General features: G+C 55.9%; 1 protein-coding gene across 9 annotated transcripts; it reads right to left on the reverse strand.

The window, feature by feature from the left end:
• Positions 1-1,367: 1,367 nt before the first annotated feature.
• NCR3 (natural cytotoxicity triggering receptor 3) lies at positions 1,368-23,480 on the reverse strand. 9 transcript variants are annotated; one of them, XM_075918302.1, is made up of 6 exons: positions 18,904-19,337; positions 17,537-18,519; positions 15,721-16,071; positions 15,324-15,446; positions 14,454-14,494; positions 12,404-13,244 (listed from the first exon to the last, which is right to left on the reverse strand). In XM_075918302.1, exons 2-6 carry the CDS (start codon positions 17,589-17,591, stop codon positions 13,131-13,133), a joined length of 684 nt encoding a protein of 227 aa, XP_075774417.1. In that variant the 5' UTR covers positions 17,592-18,519; positions 18,904-19,337; the 3' UTR covers positions 12,404-13,130. The 9 variants fall into 9 exon arrangements, with proteins under 9 accessions (XP_075774415.1, XP_075774414.1, XP_075774420.1 ...); XM_075918301.1 differs by lacking the exon at positions 18,904-19,337 and adding an exon at positions 18,776-18,879; XM_075918304.1 differs by lacking the exons at positions 17,537-18,519; positions 18,904-19,337 and adding an exon at positions 23,027-23,479 and having other exon boundaries at positions 12,398-13,244; positions 15,917-16,071.
• Positions 23,481-23,701: the final 221 nt, after the last annotated feature.

Genomic DNA, 23,701 nt, shown 5'->3' on the forward strand with positions numbered 1-23,701 from the left:
GGGTCGGCCTGGGGGCAGGGAGGGAGCAGTGGCGGGGGGGCAGTCTGGGGGCAGGGAGGGAGCGGTGGCGGAGGGGGGGTCGGCCTGGGGGCAGGGAGGGAGCGGTGGCAGGGGGGGGCAGTCTGGGGGCAGGGAGGGAGCGGTGGCAGAGGGGGGGTCGGTCTGGGGGCAGGGAGGGAGCGGTGGTGGAGGGGGGGTCGGTCTGGGGGCAGGGAGGGAGCGGTGGCAGGGGGGGCAGTCTGGGGGCAGGGAGGGAGCGGTGGCAGAGGGGGGGTCGGTCTGGGGGCAGGGAGGGAGCGGTGGCGGAGGGGGGGTCGGTCTGGGGGCAGGGAGGGAGCGGTGGCGGAGGGGGGGTCGGCCTGGGGGCAGGGAGGGAGCGGTGGCGGAGAGAGGGGGGGCAGTCTAGGGCCAGGGAGGGAGCAGTGGCGGGGGGGGCAGTCTGGGGGCAGGGAGGGAGCGGTGGCAGAGAGAGGGGGGCAGTCTGGGGGCAGGGAGGGAGCGGTGGCAGAGGGGGGGGCAGTCTGGGGGCAGGGAGGGAGCAGTGGCGGGGGGGGCAGTCTGGGGGCAGGGAGGGAGCGGTGGCAGAGAGAGGGGGGCAGTCTGGGGGCAGGGAGGGAGCGGTGGCAGAGAGAGGGAGGCAGTCTGGGGGCAGGGAGGGAGCGGTGGCAGAGAGGGGGGCAGTCTGGGGGCAGGGAGGGAGCGGTGGCAGAGGGGGGGTCGGTCTGGGGGCAGGGAGGGAGCAGTGGCGGGGGGGGCAGTCTGGGCAGGGCAAACATGAAGAGAAGAGACTGAGCCGAGTGTGGGGGGTTCGGGGTCCCCCTGCCCCGAGGTCTCTGAGGCCGCCGGCCCCTGATGCTTGTGTCCGCATGGAGCCCGGGCCGGGCTGTATCCAGGGGAAGGAATAAACCCTCCTCGTCGACCGGCTGGCTGGGGACGGGGGTGCAGGGCTCCCCGCCGTGTCGACGCACTCCCAGAGAAGGACCCCGCGACTTGGGCTGGGTGTAGCCCCCTGTGAGCGCCCGGCGCTGCCCCAGACAGAGAGAGAACCCAGGAGCCTGGCTCCCAGCCCCCCCCTCTAACCACTAGCCCCTACTCCCCTCCCAGAGCCAGGAGAGACCCCAGGAGTCCTGGCTCCCAGACACCCCCACCTGCTCTAACCACTAGTCCCCGCTCCCCACCCAGAGCCGGGAGAGACCCCAGGAGTCCTGGCTCCCAGACACCCCCACCTGCTCTAACCACTAGTCCCCGCTCCCCACCCAGAGCCGGGAGAGAAGCCAGGAGTCCTGGCTCCCAGACACCCCCACCTGCTCTAACCACTAGTCCCCGCTCCCCACGCAGAGCCGGGAGAGAAGCCAGGAGCCCTGGCACCCAGCCCCCTCCTACCCCACACCCTTGTGTGTGTTTGTGGGTCCCCGTCATCCATTCTAGCCCTCCCCACCACCTGTGTGATCCTTGGGCAGCTGTGCCAGGCATTACTGTAGGACCTACACTATGTCATGGAAGGGATGGGGAGGGGGCACGGAGCGGTGCCGAGGGAAGAGAGTTCCGTTTCCAGCAGAATCGGAGTTTATTCTGCCAGTGGTTAGTGCGGCTGGGCCGAGAGCCAGGACTCCTGAGGTCGGCTCCGGGAGGGGAGGAGGGGCTAGTGGTTAGAGCAGGAGACGTGCCCGCGTCCTTGTTCCGTCCTCACATCGCCGGCTGGGGCTTGCGCTGAATCTGTCGGGTGCGTCGCTGCCTCCTCCGGGACCCTGGGGTGGGAAAGGGGCGAGAGAGAGAGAGAGAGACGAGCAGGGCTCACCATGGCTTCTCCCACACCGGGCCCCCAGGGAAACATCTGAAATCTACTCCCCCTCCTGCCCCGCAGCACCAGTCCTGGGGGGGCGAGAGGGACAGTCCCGGGGAGCCAGGGGAGAGTCAAAGCCCACCCAGCCTATCAGCAGAGTGCACCCAACAGCGTTTGTGTGTGTACAGGTGGTGCACATGCACACCGACCTCGGTGCGCAGAACAACATTTATTCCGCACAAGGAGGGAACTATTAACAGGAGCATGGGTTGAGGGGCAGAGATGGGGGGCAGGGCTGCGGGGCGGGAGTGAGGGGCAACGGCAGGGCTGGGGGGCAGGGCTGGCGTGGGGCACCGGCCGGGGGTTTCTCGCTCACCTTGGCACACGTAGAAGAGGCTGGTGCCGGCGGCGGTGAGGGCGAGGCCGAAGGTGCAGATCAGCCCGCGCAGGAAAAGCCACAAGAGGACAAACCCGTCAGGCCGCCCGTCCGCGGGTGCTGGAGGGGACTCTGGGAAATTTGTACCATGTGGCTGGAGAGAGAACTCAGGCATCCTGGCTCCCAGCGCCCCCTTCTCTAACCACTAGTCCCCACTCCCCTCCCAGAGCCAGGAGAAAAACCAGGAGTCCTGGCTCCCAGCACCCCTCCCTGCTCTCACCACTAATCCCCGCTCCCCTCCCAGAGCCAGGAGAAAAACCAGGAGTCCTGGCTTCCAGCCAGCCTGCTCTAACCACTAGTCCCCACTACCCTCCCAGAGCCAGGGAGAACCCAGGAGTCCTGGCTCCCAGCCCTCCTGCTCTAACCACTAGCCCCCGCTCTCCTCCCAGAGCGGGGGAGAACCCAGGAGTCCTGGCTCCCAGCACCCCTCCCTGCTCTCACCACTAGCCCCCACTCCCCTCCCAGAGCCACGGAGAGAACCCAGGCGTCCTGCTCCCAGCCCCTCCCTGCTCTAACCTCTAGCCCCTACTCCCTTCACAGACCCCGCAGGGAACCCAGGCCTCCTGGGCTGCCCCGGACTCACCCGCTTTCACCACCAGGAGCCGGGTCCCGTTCCCCTCCCCCTCTCCCACCGTGGGGATCTTCACCCGGCACCGGTAGGTCCCGGCGTCGTAGGGCCTGAGGTCGCGGAGCCGCACGTCCGCTCGCCGGTCCTGCAGGAAGCTGCGGCTGGGGGTGCCGTTCACCCGGCCCCGGAACTGCAGGGTGGCGTCGCTCACCTCCAGCCGGGCGCCCGCCTCCTCCTTCACCCAGCGGTAGCTGCCCAGCGCCGCCGGCCGGCTGCTGTTGTACCAGCAGGGCAGGGTGACGGAGCCGCCCTCGGGGGCCCGCACGGAGCCGGGCTGGGAGACCCGGACCTCCTGCGCCCAGCAGCCTGGCGGAGAGACGGCACAGCCGGGAGTCAGCCGCGGGCAGGCCGGGCCTGGCCCAAGGGGACCCGCTCTCCTGCCTGGGCGCCGGCTGAGCCGTGGGGCCGAGGGCAGGCACAGAACAGGGGGCTGATCCGGGGCCCGGCCCAGCCTCTGCCGCCCCCAAGGCGGCCTCACACCGGAGTCGCCACCCGCGCCGGAAACGGAGACTCCCCCGCTGCGGGGAACAGGCACAATTCGTAGTGCGCGGTCGTCGGCAGCCTGCCCTCCCCCCGGCATCCACTGGTCCGTCTGTCCCCCAAACTGGCTCCATCGTCCCTCCGTCCATCCCCAGACAGCACCTCGATCTATCTATCGCCCCACCACTCCTCTATCTATCCCCACACACCCCCTCTATCTATCTATCCCCACACACCCCCTCTATCTATCTATCCCCACACACCCTCTATCTATCTATCCCCACACACCCTCTATCTATCTATCCTCACACACCCCCTCTATCTATCTATCTATCTATCTATCTATCTATCTATCTATCTATCTATCTATCCCCACACACCCCCTCTATCTATCTATCCTCACACCCCTATAGATCTATCTATCTATCTATCTATCGCCCCACACCCCATCTATCTATCTATCTATCTATCTATCTATCTATCTATCCCCACACACCCCCTCTATCTATCTATCCTCACACACCTATCGATCTATCTATCTATCTATCCCCACCCACCTCCTCTATCTATCTATCTATCTATCTATCTATCTATCTATCCCCACCCACCTCCTCTATCTATCTATCTATCTATCTATCTATCTATCTATCCCCACCCACCTCCTCTATCTATCTATCTATCTATCTATCTATCCCCACCCACCTCCTCTATCTATCTATCTATCTATCTATCTATCTATCCCCACACACCCCCTCTATCTATCTATCTATCTATCTATCTATCTATCTATCTATCCCCACACACCCCCTCTATCTATCTATCTATCTATCTATCTATCTATCTATCTATCTATCTATCCCCACACACCCCCTCTATCTATCTATCTATCTATCTATCTATCTATCTATCTATCTATCTATCTATCTATCTATCTATCCCCACACACCCCCTCTATCTATCTATCTATCTATCTATCTATCTATCTATCTATCTATCTATCTATCCCCACACCACTCCTCTATCTATCTATCTATCTATCTATCTATCTATCTATCCCCACCCACCTCCTCTATCTATCTATCTATCTATCTATCTATCTATCTATCTATCCCCACACACCCCCTCTATCTATCTATCTATCTATCTATCTATCTATCTATCTATCTATCCCCACACACCCCCTCTATCTATCTATCTATCTATCTATCTATCTATCTATCTATCTATCTATCTATCCCCACACACCCCCTCTATCTATCTATCTATCTATCTATCTATCTATCTATCTATCTATCTATCTATCTATCTATCTATCTATCTATCTATCCCCACACACCCCCTCTATCTATCTATCTATCTATCTATCTATCTATCTATCTATCTATCCCCACACCACTCCTCTATCTATCTATCTATCTATCTATCTATCTATCTATCTATCTATCTATCTATCCCCACACACCCCCTCTATCTATCTATCTATCTATCTATCTATCCCCACACACCCCCTCTATCTATCTATCTATCTATCTATCTATCTATCTATCTATCTATCTATCTATCTATCTATCCCCACACACCCCCTCTATCTATCTATCTATCTATCTATCTATCTATCTATCTATCTATCTATCTATCCCCACACACCCCCTCTATCTATCTATCTATCTATCTATCTATCTATCTATCTATCTATCTATCTATCTATCTATCCCCACACACCCCCTCTATCTATCTATCTATCTATCTATCTATCTATCTATCTATCTATCTATCTATCTATCCTCACACATCCCATCTATCTATCTATCTATCTATCTATCTATCTATCTATCTATCTATCTATCTATCTATCTATCTATCTATCTATCTATCTATCTATCTATCTAGCTATCCCCACACACTCTCTCTCTCTGTCTCTCCCCACCTCCCTCTCTATCTATCTATCAGACCCTGTTCCCTTCTGTAGCTCCAGCTTCTCCTTCTGGGGTTCGGGCCTCCCCTCCTGGTTGTGTCGTGGCCTGTGCACGTGGCCGCAGGCAGCAAACGTCCCCCGGGCATGAAGAGATCGCTGGGCCTACTGTCACGCCCGGAACCGGCCTCCTTTTAGTATCTGCCCCTATTTCCAAGGACCATGGGTGGAGGAGACCCGGCTGCCCTGGAAATCCGTGGCGGGCATTTGCTCCGGCTCAGAGTTACATGGGGGGCGTGCGGGGGGAGGTTGTGTAGCGCCTGGGTTTGAAAGGGCTGCCCTCCCAGAGGAGGTGTTTTAGATGCTGCTTGTATTGATTAGACCTGGGGGCGCTGGCTGTTGGAAGCACAGGAGACCGGGAACAGGCCGGAAGAAGGGCAGCGTGTATCTTACACTTTTCCCCTCGCAGATGATAACTAGGAAGCTACACTCACTGCATTAAAGAACTTGAATAGAGATGTAGGCGTGTTAGCAGGGCCGACTTATCCATTAGGCACAGCAGGCACAGTGCCTAGGGCCCACCATACTTTTAGGGGCCCACGAAAATGTTTGATTTCTTTTAAAATCAGAAGAAGAAAAATGAACTTTTAGGGGCGAAGAAAATGTTTTCATTGTTTTCTCACATCAGAAAAAAATGAAACTTTTAGGGCCCACGAAAATCGATTACATTTTGCCTAAAACAGAAACAAAGAAAATGTTGAAGTATTTAAAGTTATATCAAAAATCATTGTTAATATTTTTTTTTAATGGAGGAAGGGGCCCACGAAAGTCATAATGCGGCCCCGCGTGGTAGTCTGGTGTAGCTGAAACGAAAGACAGAACTATGCAGCACTTTAAAGACTAACAAGATGGTTTATTAGAGGATGAGCTTTCGGGGGTCAGACCCACTTCCTCAGATCAAATAGTGGAAGAAAATTGGCATGACCATATATACCAAAGGGATACAATCAAAAAAAAGTGAACACATAAAAAGGACAAATCAAATTTCAGAACAGAGGGGGGACGAGGGGGGGGAGGTTAATATCTGTGAGCTAATGATATTGGAGGTGATAATTGGGGAAGCTGTCTTTGTAATGGGTACGATAATTAGCATCTCTGTTGAGACCCAGGTGAAAAGTGCCACATTTAAGCCTGCATGACAGTTCAGAGGTTTCCCTTTCAAGTCTGGTGTGAAAATGTCTTTGAAACAGGCTGCAGTCGTGGCTACAGCGTGAGCAGAAACCCGGGGAGACTATAATGCAGTCTACTGCTTCTCTGAGGAGTTTGATGATAACTTGGGACTTTGGGAATAGGGCAGATGAGCTGATTAGAGACCAGCTCATGGAGAAAACAGCGATGCTTCATGTCAGACAGGTTCCCAACCTTTTTCGGTCCCCGTACCTCCTCGGCTTTTAGTAAACCTTCCCGTACCCCCTATTCAATAGGAAAGGAAATAAATTCTAGACTAAAATCCACAACTTTTTCCACTCACACGACTACTTTTGGAATATTGCAGTTAGGATTATCTAGTTATTTACCAAGTATTCCCCGTGCCCCCTTGACAAGCTTCTCGTACCCCTGGGGGTATGCGTACCCCAGGTTGGGAACCCCTGATGTAAGAGAACACTGGCTTCTAGAACCACAACTGACACTGGAAAAAGCAATAAGCATTGCTACCCAGACCGAGTCAGCTAGCAGAAGCCAAAATAATGAGCATGGATACAGGAGGCCCAGTCCAGGCTGTGACTCCTTTGCAGAAAAGTCCACTCTCACTGCAGACAAACAATCACAAGGAGAAAACTAATAAAAACACCACATTTGCCAGCTTAGAAAAGAGGAGACTAAGCAGGGCTAGGAGAGAGGTCTAGAAAATCAAGTGGAGAAAGTGAAAAACAAATCAATTGAAGTTTTTCTTCACATAGCGCACAGCCAACCTGTGGAACTCCTCGCTAGGGGATGTTGTGAGCACGAGGATTTTAACAGGGTTCAAAAAAGAGCTCGATACAGTCATTGAATTATTTTTTAAGGAAACCAAAATAGTTGCACAACAGTTATTATTGAATTAAATTGCGATAGTGCTCAGGAATTAACTAGCACATCGCCACAAATCTGTGCCCTTGGATCGGAACGACATTAGCGCCGTTTGGTTGCATTTGGTTTTAAATCCATTGCATTCAGTGGCAGGGAAGGCCCAGATACGTTCCCGCAATGCCTTCGGATTCCTGTATCGAATTGCAGTTTTTGTGTGGAGACGAAGGTTAGACGACATCGTGGTTAAACTGGGATGATATTTTGCCAGAAATTGTCATCGCGTTCTTGTGATTTTATTTAAATTGCAAAGACCCGTTTCGGATTCTGGTTCACGCCCTTGCAAGAATTCTGCCATGAATCTTAAATTCATTGTCATAATTGGCTATTATGAACAATTGCATTCATTTACTAAGACTGCATTCATTCTGTTTAATTAACTATCCCAAAATAACTAGAAACTCTGAAACAAATTATAGCAAATCGCGAGCTTGACTCTTAAAGTGATTGAAATACTCAATGGGACGAATGCTTACATTGCTTTCAATATTTGAACGGGACTATTACAAGCCGGGATGCTATTTTAAAGGCACGGCAAAAAATTTGGTGGCCTTGATTTGAAACACTTGGCACCAATTTTCACGGAACGACCGATACAACGTTTTTCCCACAGAGATTAAATGGTAAAGAAAAAGCAATTTGTGTGCGAGTGTTTCTCGGATGCTGAATTTGTTTGCTGGGATTAGATTTGACTCCACAAAAGTTGGCCGTGATTAATATTGAAATATGGGAAACAATTATCCGTCATTCATGTAATCGATTTCTGTCTCTTTCTCGGGCACGAGAATAATTTGCAAAAGGTGCCCAAATCCATCACTTGGATTCGCTCAAAGACATTGCAATAAGTTAGAGTCGATTTATAGATACAGCTGTAATCTCTTGGTCTGCTATAGATGTTGAAGAGTTTGTTTGTGCAAAATAAAGTCATACAAGATACTTCGTGATGACCTGCAGAGACCAATTTTTGCATAAGAAATCTTGCTACTGAAATTAGCAGAATGTGCTTTTTTTTACACCAGATTATGCTGGTGAAAAGCTGAAATCATTCTCTTGGGTCTTCATCAGAAACAAAGTCCTGTCTATTATGATAAAAACATTTTGCTCACAAAACTAAAATCGAGTTGCCGATTCAGCGGGTCTTTCAGGGCAAAGAAAATTGTGACTGCTCCAAATCACAAAAGGATTCCTGTTATGGAAAGCGTCCTGGAAGATTTATGAGGTTCTGATTTACATTGGCTAGCTATGGGAATTATTCAATAAAACGAATCACGTTTGACGTTGAAACCCAACACTTTTACAACTGTTCTTTTGGCCAGCACAAGAATCAAAACTTCAATTGCAACAATTTCATTGCTTGAACTTTCTTAGAAGTGTAATGAATGCAAAATAATTGTGCCCCTGCTACGAAGAAACATGGGCAAATTTCAAGTAGTGCTCTGTTTTGTTAAATCAATGCGAAAAGATTTGAAAACTAGAAGATTCTGTTGTCGGAAACTCAATTGACTGACGCCCTTTTGTGTTGAAACACAGCGAACATTGTGGGATGAAGAAAAAAAAGCAATACCCTTGATGGAATTCCCATTTTTCAAAAACGTACTAAAAAAAATTTAAATGGGCAAATTTTAAATAATCCCTTTTGTTAAAACAGCCAAAGTAAAAAATTAACTTCCTAAAAATAACACTGTGTTTTTGAAAAATACATTCCACAAAGCATGGACAATTTCCTTTTATTTTCAAAAAATAAATTCATTACGCAACTCATGTAAATCAGATACTATTTAAATATGGAAAAAATATCCCAGATTAGCTGCTAAACTTCATCAGTTTGCTCAGATTCATGTGAATTGACTTCTCTCATTTTCTAGGGATGAGAATAATTTGCACACAGTGCCCAAATCCGTCGCTTGGATTCACGCCACGATTCTGCACTAAGTGAGGGTCTACGTAAAAGATACGGCCGTAATTTTCTCGTAATAAATGCCTTGTCACAAGGCCCGGTCAAAATTAAACTTCCTTAGTTCTGTTGCACGAACTTGGAAATTATTTTGCGGCTTAATACGTAACGTGCCACCGTCTCGGCCGGGAAAATGGAATAACTCACTGGGCATGATTGTGAAATTATCTCTCGTTATTTCCTGGTCTTACCCATGCAAATCCAGCGGTTCCAAAAGGCGATCAGTGAATTGGGCGGGCGGGATTTCAAGCCCAGCGCAAGGAAGCCTTTCCAAGCTGTTTTCAGCCCGCCCGCTGCCTGTGACGGAAGGGAGTTCTGCCACGTTCAGCCATTCGCACGAAAAGCAGAAGCGTGGCTGGGGAATTGCACAACGCAGATTGAGGGGCCCTTTGGTGCGGAAGACGATTGGCCCTGGCACGGAATAAATTTTGTTCCGTGCACCCCGGCGTGTGCACCACCCCGGAGAAATGCCAGCCGAGCTCGGGGCGCTCTGCTAAGCTGCCGGGCGCCGCCGGACTCTTTCCAGCTTACAAGGCACCGACCGGAGACGTGGGGGACTGCCGTGAGTCTCCTGTGCCCCCTTTCCCCGGCCTGGCGGGATCCAGCCACGCGAGGGTCACGCTCCGGTTCGTGCCGCGGTCCACCAGCCACCAGGCACCCTTGCCTATTAAACGCCTCCTGGGTGCGGCTGGGTCCCCTCCTTCGGGGCACTCGGAGCGGGTGCGCACTGAGGGGGAGGGCTGGGGGGCAATGGATAGAGAGGGCCAGATGGTGCCCATCCACCCATCTCCCGGGCCCACAGGCTGCTCTCGCTTTCTGCGCCCGCGGGTGCCCGCCCGGCTGTGCCCGGGGTACCCGGCAGCCCAGCTCCATCCACGCTCCCCAGGCTGGGGTGTCGCCCCCCCCCCGCCTCCCTGCCCAGCTCCCCATGCCCCCCCCCGGCCGCCCTTCACCTGCGAGCAGGGCCAGCGTCCACAGCGCGGCACCGGGGGCCATGGCTGCCCGGGTGCGAGGGCAGAGGAGTGAGGGCCCAGGACTGGTGCGAGTTGTGCCGGGGGGGGGGAGCAGAGAGAGAACAGGGGGGCCAGGAAATGAGCGGGGGCGAGATTCAGGCCTCCCCGCAGCACGCGTGTCTCGGCAGGCAGGGCGCTTCCTGCCCCACTGCCACGGGGGGAGGGGCCCAGACGCCTGGGTTCTTGCCCCAGTTCGGGAAGGAGAGTGGGGGCTAGTGGTTAGAGCGGGGGGGGGGGGCTGGGAGCCAGGAAGCCTGGGTTCTCTCCCCGGTTCGGGGAGGAAAGTGGGGCCTAGTGGTCAGAGCCAGGCCTTCTGGGTTCTCTCCCAAGGCCTGGGAGGGCAGTGGGGACTAGTGGTCAGAGCCAGGCCTTCTGGGTTCTCTCCCAAGGCCTGGGAGGGCAGTGGGGACTAGTGGTTAGAGCCAGACCTCCTGGGTTCTCTCCCAAGGCCTGGGAGGGCAGTGGGGACGAGTGGTTAGAGCCAGACCTCCTGGGTTCTCTCCCAAGGTCTGGGAGAGCAGTGGGGGCTAGTGGTTAGAGCCAGACCTCCTGGGTTCTCTCCCAAGGCCTGGGAGGGCAGTGGGGACGAGTGGTTAGAGCCAGACCTCCTGGGTTCTCTCCCAAGGCCTGGGAGGGCACTGGGGACGAGTGGTTAGAGCCAGACCTCCTGGGTTCTCTCCCAAGGTCTGGGAGAGCAGTGGGGGCTAGTGGTTAGAGCCAGACCTCCTGGGTTCTCTCCCAAGGCCTGGGAGGGCACTGGGGACGAGTGGTTAGAGCCAGACCTCCTGGGTTCTCTCCCAAGGCCTGGGAGGACAGTGGGGGCTAGTGGTTAGAGCCAGACCTCCTGGGTTCTCTCCCAAGGCCTGGGAGGGCAGTGGGGGCTAGTGGTTAGAGCCAGACCTCCTGGGTTCTCTCCCAAGGCCTGGGAGGGCAGTGGGGACTAGTGGTTAGAGCCAGACCCCCTCCGGGTTCTCTCCGGGCTCTGAGAGGGGCATGGGGCTGGGCGTACACATTGGACTCCATTCATTTAGTGGAACAGCATCTTCCCTTTAGTGGGTGCCCGTCCTCTCCCGCCCCCCCCCCCAGACACACAGCTCGCGTCTCAGCCTGCCCCAAGGCCCCCACTTCCCCCCTGGGATGAACTGGGCCCGAAGAAACCCGCCTGCCTCGGTTCAAACCTCGCCCGGGCGGCGAATCCCCCTCGGGGAAGACAAACAGACACCTTGCCAGGAGCCGGGGGGACGTTCCCTCTAATTGGGCCCACCCTGTGCGGAATAAAAAGTGTGCTGTGCACCAAGGTGCGTGTGGATATGCACCACCCACACCCAACTGTGGGCGTTCTGCCCATCCGGGGGGCAGCCGCCGAGCACCCCACTCACAGGGGACGCCAACGCCGGGCCGGGGCAGCGTGGGGTCCCTGCTCGGTGCCTCCGCTGTCTGACCCGGTACCGGGGGGAGGGTCTGGCCCTGGGGCCGGGCTGCACACAGGGGCAGGGGGCCAGCCCCAGCTCGGCCCCCCCCCGCCCCAGACCGCACGCCCAGCCCCGCCGGCGGAGCAGCGCTGCAGGGCGGGTGCGTAAGAGGCCCCGTGGGTGGAAAAGTGGGTCAGCGGCTCTCGCATGCCCCTCGGGGAGGAAGCAGGCGCCGGCTGCTTCTGCAGCTGCCTGAGAAACCACCGCGGCAGCGGGGAACCCGCGGGCTCCACGGCACAGCCGGCCTCAGCCCCTCGGGGTCAGGAAGGGGGGAGGGAGGGGGGAGAGGCCGCTGCTGGCCACTGCGGGGGAGGCGAGGGTGAGGGGCCCTGGCAGGGCTGTGGGGCGGGAGTGAGGGGCACCGGCAGGGCTGGGGGGCAGGGGCTGTGGGGTGGGAGTGAGGGGCACCAGCAGGGCTGGGGGGCAGGGGCTGTGGGGTGGGAGTGAGGGGCACTGGCAGGGCTGGGGGGCAGGAGCTGTGGGGCGGGAGTGAGGGGCACTGGCAGGGCTGGGGGGCAGGAGCTGTGGGGCGGGAGTGAGGGGCACCGGGAGGGCTGGGAGGCAGGAGCTGTGGGGCGGGAGTGAGGGGCACCGGCAGGGCTGGGAGGCAGGGGCTGTGGGGTGGGACTGAGGGGCACCGGCAGGGCTGAGGGGCAGGGGCTGTGGGGCGGGAGTGAGGGGCACCGGGAGGGCTGGGGGGCAGGGGCTGTGGGGCGGGAGTGAGGGGCACTGGCAGGGCTGGGGGGCAGGGGCTGTGGGGCGGGAGTGAGGGGCACTGGCAGGGCTGTGGGGCAGGGGCTGTGGGGTGGGAGTGAGGGGCACTGGCAGGGCTGTGGGGCAGGGGCTGTGGGGAGGGAGTGAGGGGCACCGGGAGGGCTGGGGGGCAGGGGCTGTGGGGCGGGAGTGAGGGGCACTGGCAGGGCTGGGGGGCAGGGGCTGTGGGGCAGGAGTGAGGGGCACTGGCAGGGCTGGGGGGCAGGGGCTGTGGGGCGGGAGTGAGGGGCACTGGCAGGGCTGGGGGGCAGGGGCTGTGGGGCGGGAGTGAGGGGAGCCCAGGTGGTTGCTGGGGGGGGCACGGGGCTGGCACCCCAGGGCTCTGCCCCCCCCAGTGCAGGTGGGGTGCAAGGGGGAGCCATCAGTGTCAAGCTGCCCCCTTGTGGCCGACGGCGGAACTGCAGCCCCCAACCCCTGTGTGGGGCAGCAGCACCCCCTGGCGGCAGGATGTAGAAATGCCGCAGGGATGGGGGGTGCCCTATAGATGTGGGGGGTCCCTGCTGCCCCATGGGGGTGGCTGGGGGGGAGGTGGGGTCTCTGTCTGAGCCCCCCTAGCTCCGTCCGCTGCCCCTGACGGTGGCGTAGGTGACGAATTCGCCCCCGGGCGTCGGGCGCCGACCCGGCGTCACCCGCAGCTCCGCGTAGTTCAGCTCCGGGCCCGCGGCCTAGGGCGAGGCAGAGACAGACAGACAGACAGACCTGTCAGCCCCTCTGTCCGCCGCAGCAGCCCCCATCACCCCATCGCCCCCCCGCCTCGTCAGCCCCCCCCAGCTTCATCAGCCCCCCTGGCTTCATCAGCCCCCCCCCGGCCTCGTCAGTCCCCCCCAGCTTCATCAGCCCCCCTGGCTTCATCAGCCCCCCCCCGGCCTCGTCAGCCCCCCCCAGCTTCATCAGCCCCCCTGGCTTCATCAGCCCCCCCCCGGCCTCGTCAGTCCCCCCCTAGCTTCATCAGCCCTCCCCGGCCTCGTCAGCCCCCCCCCGGCCTCGTCAGTCCCCTCCAGCTTCATCAGCCCCTCCATGGCCTTGTCAGTCCCCCCCCCCCAGCTTCATCAGCCCCCCCCCGGCCTCGTCAGTCCCCCCCTAGCTTCATCAGCCCTCCCCGGCCTCGTCAGCCCCCCCCCGGCCTCGTCAGTCCCCTCCAGCTTCATCAGCCCCTCCATGGCCTTGTCAGTCCCCCCCCCCCAGCTTCATCAGCCCCCCCCCGGCCTCGTCAGTCCCCCCCAGCTTCCTCAGCCCCCCCCAGCTTCATCAGCCCCCCCCACGGCCTCATCAGTCCCCCCCCAGCTTCATCAGCCCCTCCATGGCCTTGTCAGTCCCCCCCCCCCAGCTTCATCAGCCCCCCCCACGGCCTCATCAGTCCCCCCCCAGCTTCATCAGCCCCCCCGGCCTCGTCAGTTCCCCCCCCAGCTTCATCAACCCCCCCCCACGGCCTCATCAGTCCCCCCCCATCTTCATCAGCCCCCCCCGGCCTCGTCAGTCCCCCCCAGCTTCATCAGCCCCCCACGGCCTCGTCAGTCCCCCTTTGGCCTTGTCAGCCCTCCCAGTGGCCTGACGCCCCCACCCAGAACCCCCCAAGCACAGTCGCCCCCCACATCCCAAGTCACACCCAGGCTAGGCCTCCCCCAAGCAATGGGGCACCCAGCCGGGAGGGGAGCCCCTGACTCACCAATCCCCCCCTGTGGCACTGGGGTGCCTGTCCCCTCCCAGACTCCCCCCATCCCTAGCTCTCCTGCACACGGACCCTGCGTCCCCCACCCCACCCCCAACCATCTCCCACCCCCTGGGATCCTGCACAGTGGAGGGGGGGCAGAAGAGCTGGGCCTGGAGTGGGGGGGAAACGGACCCACATCTGTGGGGCACCGTGGGGGTCTCACCTGCACCAGGGCTTCCGTCCGGGGTCGTGCGTCTCTCCTGTCTGGGGGGAGGGGCCACAATTAGGGCAATTAACCAGAGCTAGGAACCGCTCACGGCAGCCAACAGACAGACAATACCCGACCCCCCCCCCTCCCCGTTACTCCCCCGTTAGAGAAAGGTCATCCTCCAGGAATTAATCGGTTCGCGGCCGATCACCCGCTGCTCCCCGGTGGGTGGGGGGGGGAACTCACGAGAATCGGGAGCCAGTAACCAGGAGCCACAACTCAAGAATCAGTAGCCAATAGTAGGAAATAGAGATAAATATTCAGTAGCCAGCAAACAAGAATCGGTAGCCGATAGTCAGGAAATAGTGATAAATATTCAGTAGTCAGCAAACAAGACTCAGTAGCTGATAGTCAGGAAATAGTGATAAATATTCGATAGCCAGCAAACAAGAATCGGTAGCCGATAGTCAGGAAATAGTGATAAATATTTAGAAGTCAGCAAACAAGAATCAGTAGCTAACAACCGATAGCCAGGAGCCAATTACCAATCAGTGCTCTCAGTAGCTAGTAATGAATAGCTAATAATTAGTTGCCAATCACTGATAACAATGAGTCAATGACCAGTCATTATTAATCAATAGCCAATAATCAATGGGTCAGGCTCCCTGCTTAGGGGTCAGGGTGAGCATCGGGGTCTCTGGTTAGGGTCAAAGTCCCTGGTAAGGGGTCAAGATCCCCAGTTAGGGGTCAGGGCCCCTGGTTAGGAAGCCAGGGTGGAGTCTCCTGCTGGGAGAGTTGGAATCGAGGTAGGAGCCCTGGGGAGGGTCAGAGTTAAGGGTAAAATCTCTGTCTCGAGTTGCGGGCAGCCCCCTCCCCAGCTCTCACCTTTTCTCCGCTTGCGGCAGATCCAAAGCAGGACGGCAACTCCGAAAGCGACCCCCACAGCGGTGCCCAGCCACAAGCCGAGGGTGCCCAGTGCCGGGGAGTCCGGGGGGAGTGAGGGGGTGTCTGGCAGGCAGGAGAGGAGAGGAGAAAAGGGAGAGTGAGAGAAAGCGGCTGGATGATGAATAGATACCTGTTCGCACCCTTCCTTTCTCCCTTCCTTCCTGTGCTGCCCTGCGCTCCCCCCTTCTGCTCTAACCACTAGCCCCCACTCCCCTTGCAGAGCCAAGGGGAAAAACCAGGCGTCCTAGCTCCCAGCCTCCCTGCTCTAACCACTAGCCCCCGCTCCCCTCCCAGACCCCGCAGGGAACCCAGGCCTCCTGGGCTGCCCCGGACTCACCCGCTTTCACCACCAGGAGCCAGGTCCCGTTCCCCTCCCCCTCTCCCACCGTGGGGATCTTCACCCGGCACCGGTAGGTCCCGGCGTCGTAGGGCCTGAGGTCGCGGAGCCGCACGTCCGCTCGCCGGTCCTGCAGGAAGCTGCGGCTGGGGGTGCCGTTCACCCGGCCCCGGAACTGCAGGGTGGCGTCGCTCACCTCCAGCCGGGCGCCCGCCTCCTCCTTCACCCAGCGGTAGCTGCCCAGCGCCGCCGGCCGGCTGCTGTTGTACCGGCAGGGCAGGGTGACGGAGCCGCCCTCGGGGGCCCGCACAGAGCCGGGCTGGGAGACCCGGACCTCCTGCGCCCAGCAGCCTGAGGGATCCAAGGCCCGAGGGTCAGCAAGAGAGAGAGAGAGAGAGACAGACAGACCCCTCTCCCCATCCCAAGCCAGGAATCCCAGCTCCCAACCCTCCCCCGCTCTAACCACTAGACCCCACCACCCTCCCAGAAATGAGGAGAGAACCCAGGAGTCCTGGCTCCTAACCCTCCCCCGCTCTAACCACTAGACCCCACCACCCTCCCAGAAATGGGGAGAGAACCCAGGAGTCCTGGCTCCTAACCCTCCCCCGCTCTAACCACTAGACCCCACCACCCTCCCAGAAATGGGGAGAGAACCCAGGAGTCCTGGCTCCTAACCCTCCCCCGCTCTAACCACTAGACCCCACCACCCTCCCAGAAATGGAGAGATAACCCAGGCGTCCCGGCTCCTAACACTGCCCCGCTCTAACCACTAGCCCCCACTTCCTGCCCTGAGCCAGCCACAGGACTCTGGCTGAGTCCGTCACGCCCTTCACTGGGTCTTGTGGCCTGGCAACTCTTGGTTTCCAAGCCGGGTGTATGGTCCCCGGGTCTTCGCGGCTGGCCAACCCATGGTCCACCCACGGCTTGTCTCGGCCAGACACCCCACCGTGCCCTCCCGCCCGTCCTGCGTCGGAGCCTTGTTTTCCCCTCCGTCGACACGCCCCTGGGACACATGGCCCGAGCTCCGAGGCCGTCGGTCTCCGCTTCGACGCCGTCCCGTCGCTGTGCAGGCCAGACTCAGGAACGACATCGTAAGGTCACTTCGTGGCACCGTGTGTTCCGAGCCACGCCGGAGAAAATCCACGATGTGCATTAAAAGTGCCCGCATTTCCCTCCCGGGCGTGGGCCTGCTGATGTGCCTGACAATTCTGGCCAGTTTATCTTGATAGGCGGCGGTTTTTCTTCAACGCCTCGCTCTTGGGGTCAGGCGGAGAGGTGACATTTGTAGCTTTTGTTTACCAAACACTCACACTCCCACACACCCAGTTTCTAGCCCTTCGGGTGGTGGAGAAAACTCAGAAAATGCAACTGCGAGAGAGAAAAATACAGAAAATCTTCGCCGTGCACAGAAATGCTTTGGTTGAGATTTCGAGGGTTTGCAGCACTCACGACATGTTGGGTTCCTTCCCGAAAACCCTCTAATGTGAGCTGAGAATTTCATTTTCACAGAAAAGCTGTTTGTCGGGGGGAAACTTTTAGACAAGATTTCAGTCGCACCCAACACAAAGAAAGAAAGAAAGAAAGAAAGAAAGAAAGAAAGAAAGAAAGAAAGAAAGAAAGAAAGAAAGAAAGAAAGAAAGAAAGAAAGAAAGAAAGAAAGAAAGAAAGAAAGAAAGAAAGAAAGAAAGAAAGAAAGGAAACATGTACAGAAAAGGCCCTCCCATGAGGCATGAACATTGATCGATGCACATGAATTGGCCATTGTAAACATAAAACCATATTACTAGCTAAGCACTTTAAATGCATTTTTGCTTACTCATAATCTTTGATGTGAGAGCCCAGTTTGTCCTGTGAACGTTCAGGAGCAGCATTGCTAACCTTGGCCATCCTTTAGTTGCCCCCAAAAAATCAGGAGATTTGCCTAAAAATCACAGTTTTAAAAAGACTCGCTATTTGGCTTTCTGCCGTTTGAGCCGTTTGAATGTTTCTCCGCAGCCCAAGATGCTAGAAGGCTAGCGAGTTGTTTAAAAGAAACGCTGGCCTTTCCCCACAAGGAATCGCCTTCATGTTCCAGCACCAAATACTGCCAGGCTCAAATCTTGGGCCGACAGTTTGAGACGGTAGCAACGTCGAGGGTGAAAATGGGGCTTTCTTGTCGCAGTGGAAGCTGAAAGGAGAGAATTTGTTTTCGCTTTTCACCCAAGGCTGTCGTGGTTCCAAAGCCAAGAAAACGTGGAATAGACACAGACTAAAACGTCCAGATTAACGATCTCAGATAATCCCCATTTCTCCTGTTGCGATTCTGTCCGTGTTTGCACGCAGAGTGACTGCTGGGCTTGGTTAGAAAATCGCTCACCTCCGAAAAAAAAATCTCTCCGGTTTTCAAACATGAAAACTGTTGTACTTCAGTTTAGTACCTCGGTACCTTCGGTGGTCTGAACTGTCAGGAACAGCATCACCTGCTCAGGGTCACCCTGGCGCGCTCCTGACAGGACCTATGCTCCGTCGGTGATGAGAAACTTTCGGCTGCGTGCTTAACAATCGGTACTTCCTTTATCTAGAGCGTTAGACCCGGTGCACTTGGATCAACACAGGAGAACTTTGAGAGACCCCGGAAACAACGGATGCAGGCCAGGTTTGGAATCAATCAAGCAGGTTTATTGCCAAATGCAAAGCTCTACCAGTTGGTAACAGAGATCAGTCCAATGTTACACCACTGCGCACTATGGCCCGCGTTGACAAGGTACCAACGCCACCTTATCTTCAGGAAAGTTGGGAGTAATCCCAGCTGTTGCATTCCTGAAGCGTGAAAATAATTAATTTATGGGAATTATTTAAAGTAAAATTTTACCTTATCTGTTTTCTTTCTTATGTTCTATTTTGAATTATGTTCTATTTTGAAAGTTTCTATTAAAAACTAACTTTTAACAGAGAGAGGGAGAGTCGGGAGAAGGTAAAGAGACTCGAGTCGAGAGAGTTTAACTGTTCAAGTTCCCCCTAAAATACAGCCAGCAGCAAATTTAGCACAGTGAAAAAAGCTACAAAGGAAACATACCGGTGTGTAAAACTATCTCAGACAGAAGAATGCATTTTAGCTGAGTGCAGGGCATGCTTCCATGGGTTTGAGTCGTTGGAAACCTGAACCCTGGATTTTTATCCGACTCTATGAGTGGGGGAAGTTACCTGCGCTTGTAAAAACTGAATTTCTTCCCACGGTGCCTGTTGTTGTCAGCGTGCGAGGCGAATTGCGGAGTGCCTGTACATGCTGCACTTCGGGGAAATTCCATGCGTGCCTGCATCAATGCCTGTGAGCCTGCGTAATCTTGCTTTTTCACCTTGAAATTCGTTTTTGCTCAGATTCCTGCGAGCAAGTCGTAGCTTCTGTCTGCTAGTGAGCTCTGTGAACTGTTCCATTGTCTCCTTCCTTTTATTGACCGCTTCAGTGCACTAACTTTTCCCCTTCTGCCAGGCACCCGTCCAAGTTCAGCTGGAACCTGGCTTTTATCAGACGGCTGCGGTTGCACTGCAGTGGACTCCGTCTCATCTTCAAATTTGCCCGGGTCACCTTTGGTCATTTCTATCCCACGGCTTCAGGTCCTGTGAAAGTTCCCAAAGGCTGTTGCTTGCTAGGGACGCACTTTTCTCTTTGCCAAGGTTGCTTCTTTTTCTTCCCGAGTCTGTTCCTTCCTCGGGTGGCTAGCCCTGTGGCCGGCTGTTTAAGCCACCTCGCTGCCATAGACATAAGTTGCAAAATTTTAGGCTTTTGAGTACTATTGCTGTTTTTCAACGCTTCAGTTTCTACTGTGGCTGTACATATACTGGTGTCTCCAGACTCTTTTTTAAACTCCTATGGGTAGCAAGTTTAAAACTAATAAAGAAAGTTCTTCTTCACACAGCGTGTAGTCAACCTGTGGAACTCCTTGCCAGAGGAGGCTGTGAAGGCTAGGACTATAATAGAGTTTAAAGAGAAGCTGGATAAATTCATGGAGGTTAGGTCCATAAAAGGCTATTAGCCAGGGATAAAATGGTGTCCTTGGCCTCTGTTTGTCAGAGGCTGGAGAGGGATGGCAGGAGACAAATCACTTGATCATTGTCTTCAGTCCACCTCTCTGGGGCACCTGGTGCTGGCCACTGTCGCAGACAGGATACTGGGCTAGATGGACCTTTGGTCTGACCAGTACGGCCGTTCTTATGTTTCTTATGTTATGTTCCTTTTTAGCAATCCACCAGGTCCGTATTTCATCAAACCTAACAGGGTTTGAAGGGAATGTAGATGGGAGTTACCGAACTCGTGATTTTCTGCCATTTTAGATGTTAGATTGCAAACAGATCAACAGAACCGTTCGCCTTCTTGCCAGCTCAGCAGTCGGGCTCACTGGTGTCGTCCTTCAGTTTTGTACCTCGGTACCTCTGAAAGGTCAGTGACACCATCAGCTCGGGATTCAACAAAGACAGTGAATGGCTAGCCAGCTACAGAAGCAGTTTCTGCTCTCGGGGTGTTCATACCTCCAGATCAGCTGCTAGAAGTGGGCCTCGTCCTTCCTGATTTAACCTTGGTATCTCTAGCCTGATTCTTGCCTGCATAGTTATACCTGCCTCTGGCAATTTCCACGGCAGGCATCTGACAAAACCGGGCTTTGCGGGCGAAAGCTGATGCTCGATACATCTGTTCGTCTATACGGTGCCACAGGACTCCTTGTCGCTTTTGCAGATCCAGACTAACACGGCTATAAACTCTGCTACTGAACTGTCAGCATCGTCCGATCCGGGTCATCCTGACGCGCTCCTGACAGGACCTCGGCTCCATCGGGGATGCTAAACTTTCAGCTGCGCGTATAACACTCGGTGCTCCCTTTGTCTAGAGCGCTAGACCCTGTGCACTCGGGTCAACCCAGGAGATCTCAGAGAGGCCAGGAAACACCGGGTGCAGGCTAGCTTTGAAATCAATCGAGCACGTATTGTCCAGAGATCCTACAACGCTACACCACTGTGCCTTGTGGCCTGCGTTGACACGGTACCAACACTGCCATAGAACAGATATTAACAGCAATCCGCTAGAGTTAACCCACTGTGTTTTCTGTATGTTTAACCAACACCACCTGCATTCGGGCACCTAGTACGCCCCCAAGATCGGCCAGAAAGCACCTTCATGGTGTCCTTTCATAGACAAGTCCAAACAGCTCCCAGCACTTCTTTACATACTGGGTTGCACCCTCTGTTCCCTCCTTACCACCCCTTACCTGGTGCAAGGGGGGCTGCTCTTCTAGTCATCATCCTGTCAGTTTCAACCTGATCCTGAACCTAGTTTGGTATGTACCTGTCTCCTAGGGCAATGGTTCCCAGCCAGGGTGCGGTGGAACCCTGGGCTTCCGCACACCATCGTCAGGGGTTCCGCGAGAAATCGTGGAATAAATAAATAACGATTTTGAAATACCGCGAACAAATCCAAAGATCCCTCAAACTCTCACGGGAATTTTTGTCCAGCAGTTGGCAATGCTGGAGTCATCTTCAGACGCTACCACCTGCCTCTGTATTTTGTTTTGGTCAGTTCGTCTCTACGGTTATATTTCGTTTTATTGCCTGCCCTTCTGCGTCCCAGAATTCTCCACGTTTCTAGTCTTTTCTAGTGCACGTTACGGTCGTTGGCTGGTTTGTAGATTTGTAGTCTTTGCGCAGTTTTGTCATTCACGTTTTTACCGAAACTGTGGTTGTTTCCGTGTATCTAAAATCTCACCTATGTAACAGTATATAGGGTCGGGCCAATCTTCTTCCACAATTTGATCCGAGGAAGTGGGTCTGACCCACGAAAGCTCATCCCCTAATAAACCATCTTGTTAGTCTTTAAAGTGCTGCATTGTCCTGTCTTTTGTTTCAGTCAGACTAACACGGCTGCATCTCTACAACTATTCTATGTAACAGTATGTTAATACGGCCCGTCGAAAATCAAAACAATTGGAAGTATGTGAAAAGAAGGCGCGTCAGTGAAGGAGAGGGCAGTGAAAATGAATCAAAATTATCAGAGCCAAGTATGCGTGAAACAGGAAGGCTGTGTCTAGACTGGCAAGTTTTTCCGGAAAATCATCTGATTTTGCGGAAAAACTTGCCAGCTGTCTACACTGGCTGCTTGAATTTCCGGAAAAGCACTGACGATCTCATGTAAAATCATCAGAGCTTTTCCGGAAATACTATGCTGCTCCCGTTCGGGCAAAAGTCTTTTTCTGAAAGTGTTTTTGCGGAAAAGCATCCTGCCAATCTCAATGCGATTTTTCCGAAAATGCTTTTAACGGAAAACTTTTCCGTTAAAAGCATTTTCGGAAAATCATGCCAGTGTAGACGTAGCCGAAGAGAAGTGACTGATATTAAAAGAATTTGCCTTTACAATGACAGTTACTTGGCCATGGGTATTACGTGGACTGGAGACAAAAATTGCCCCATTCCATTGGGGTTCCTCGGGATATGAAAAATTATTTTAGGGGTTCCTCCATGGGAAAAAAGTTGGAAATCACTGTCCTTAAGATGTGCCGTTCCTCCCTTTCGGCTTACAGTCTGTATTTGGTACTTCCCTGGGTTCCTGAGCCGAAGTCTTGCTCATGAGATTCCTGGCATGGGGCTGTTTTCATGTTAAAGGCCTATTCAGGCCTGCTGACGCCATGCGACTGACCCTCCACTTACTCCAAAAACGGTGGTTCAGAGAATTGTCCGGGGACGGTTTTTGCAGAACAACGTTGGGGAGTGCCGAAAACCATCCGGTTTTGCATTAACGAAAAATAAAATCACTTCCAATCCTTCGCCGTCTCCGGACGCCAACACCACCGGCTGGAAAGCGGGGCGTTTGGCACGGAGAACACTTTGGGTTTCTCGGAAACTTTTTGACAGACGGAGCAAAAGACACGTCAGCGTCTCCGGCTTTTCGAACCAGCCCGGTTTCTAGCCCCGATTTGGAAAAGCCGGCTCTCATTCTGGAGCACACGTAACGGGGAATATTGCGGGGAAAAGCAGCTGAAAGCCACACAAAGGGGGTTTCTTTTCAGCCTGGCTCCAGCACAGCCGTCGGGACTCGCTCGGGGTGCAAAAGGGGGTCCAGCAGGCGAGGGGGGAGCATGTCAGGAATGGGGGGCAAATTCCCTCCGGATGGGGATTTGGGGAGCTGGGATGTCACCACCCAACCAGGGGCCTTGGGGGGTGAACGAGGGAATTCCCTGCACCCCGAGGGGTTGTGGTGGGACCCCATTTGGGGAGGGAGGGATCGGCTGTGGGAGGGGCCCCGGGGCTGGGAGTCGGGGGGCACGGGGAGGGGCCCCCTTACCGGAGCAGGCGAGCAGGGTGAGACAGAGCCGGCGCAGAGCCATGGGGCCAGGGAGCCGGGGGGCCAGAGTGAGACCCCGACCCCACAGGGTGGCAGCATCCAGCCAGCCCCAGCGGACGTGAGTCATGGAAAGTAGAGAGAGCGGGGCCAGCGGGGCCCGGAGAGGAACGCCCACGCTGGGCCGGAAACCTGCCTCCGGCTGGCCCCCCTGCCCGGCCGCGGCCCCCCGGCCCTGCCCCCCCCAGAGCCCTGCCGGCTTACCATGCCGCATCCCCCCAGCCCTGCCCCCCAGCCCTGTCATACTGCCCTGCCGCAGCCCCCAGCCCTGCTCCCCCAGATCCCTGCCCCCTGCCACTCCATCCTGCCATGGCCCCCCAGCCGTGCCCCCCCCAGAGATCTGCCCCCCCGGCCATGCCCCCCCACCCTGCTGCAGCCTCTTCCCCCCAACCCTGCCCCCCCTGCCCTGCCATGGCCCCCCAGAGTCCTGCCTCCCAGAGCCCTGCCCCCCCACCCTGCTGCAGCCCCTCACCCCATCACAGCCTCTGCCCCCCAGCCCTGCCACTGCCCCTCGCCCCACCCCAGCCCCTGCTAGCCCAGGCCTGCCCCCCCACAGCCCTGCCCCTCCCCCACAGCACTGCCGGTGCCCCTCGCTCCCGCCCTGCAGCCCCTGCCCGG

The sequence above is a fragment of the Pelodiscus sinensis genome, unplaced genomic scaffold (genome assembly GCF_049634645.1).
Source record: "Pelodiscus sinensis isolate JC-2024 unplaced genomic scaffold, ASM4963464v1 ctg87, whole genome shotgun sequence".
NCBI classification, from domain to species: Eukaryota; Metazoa; Chordata; order Testudines; family Trionychidae; genus Pelodiscus; species Pelodiscus sinensis.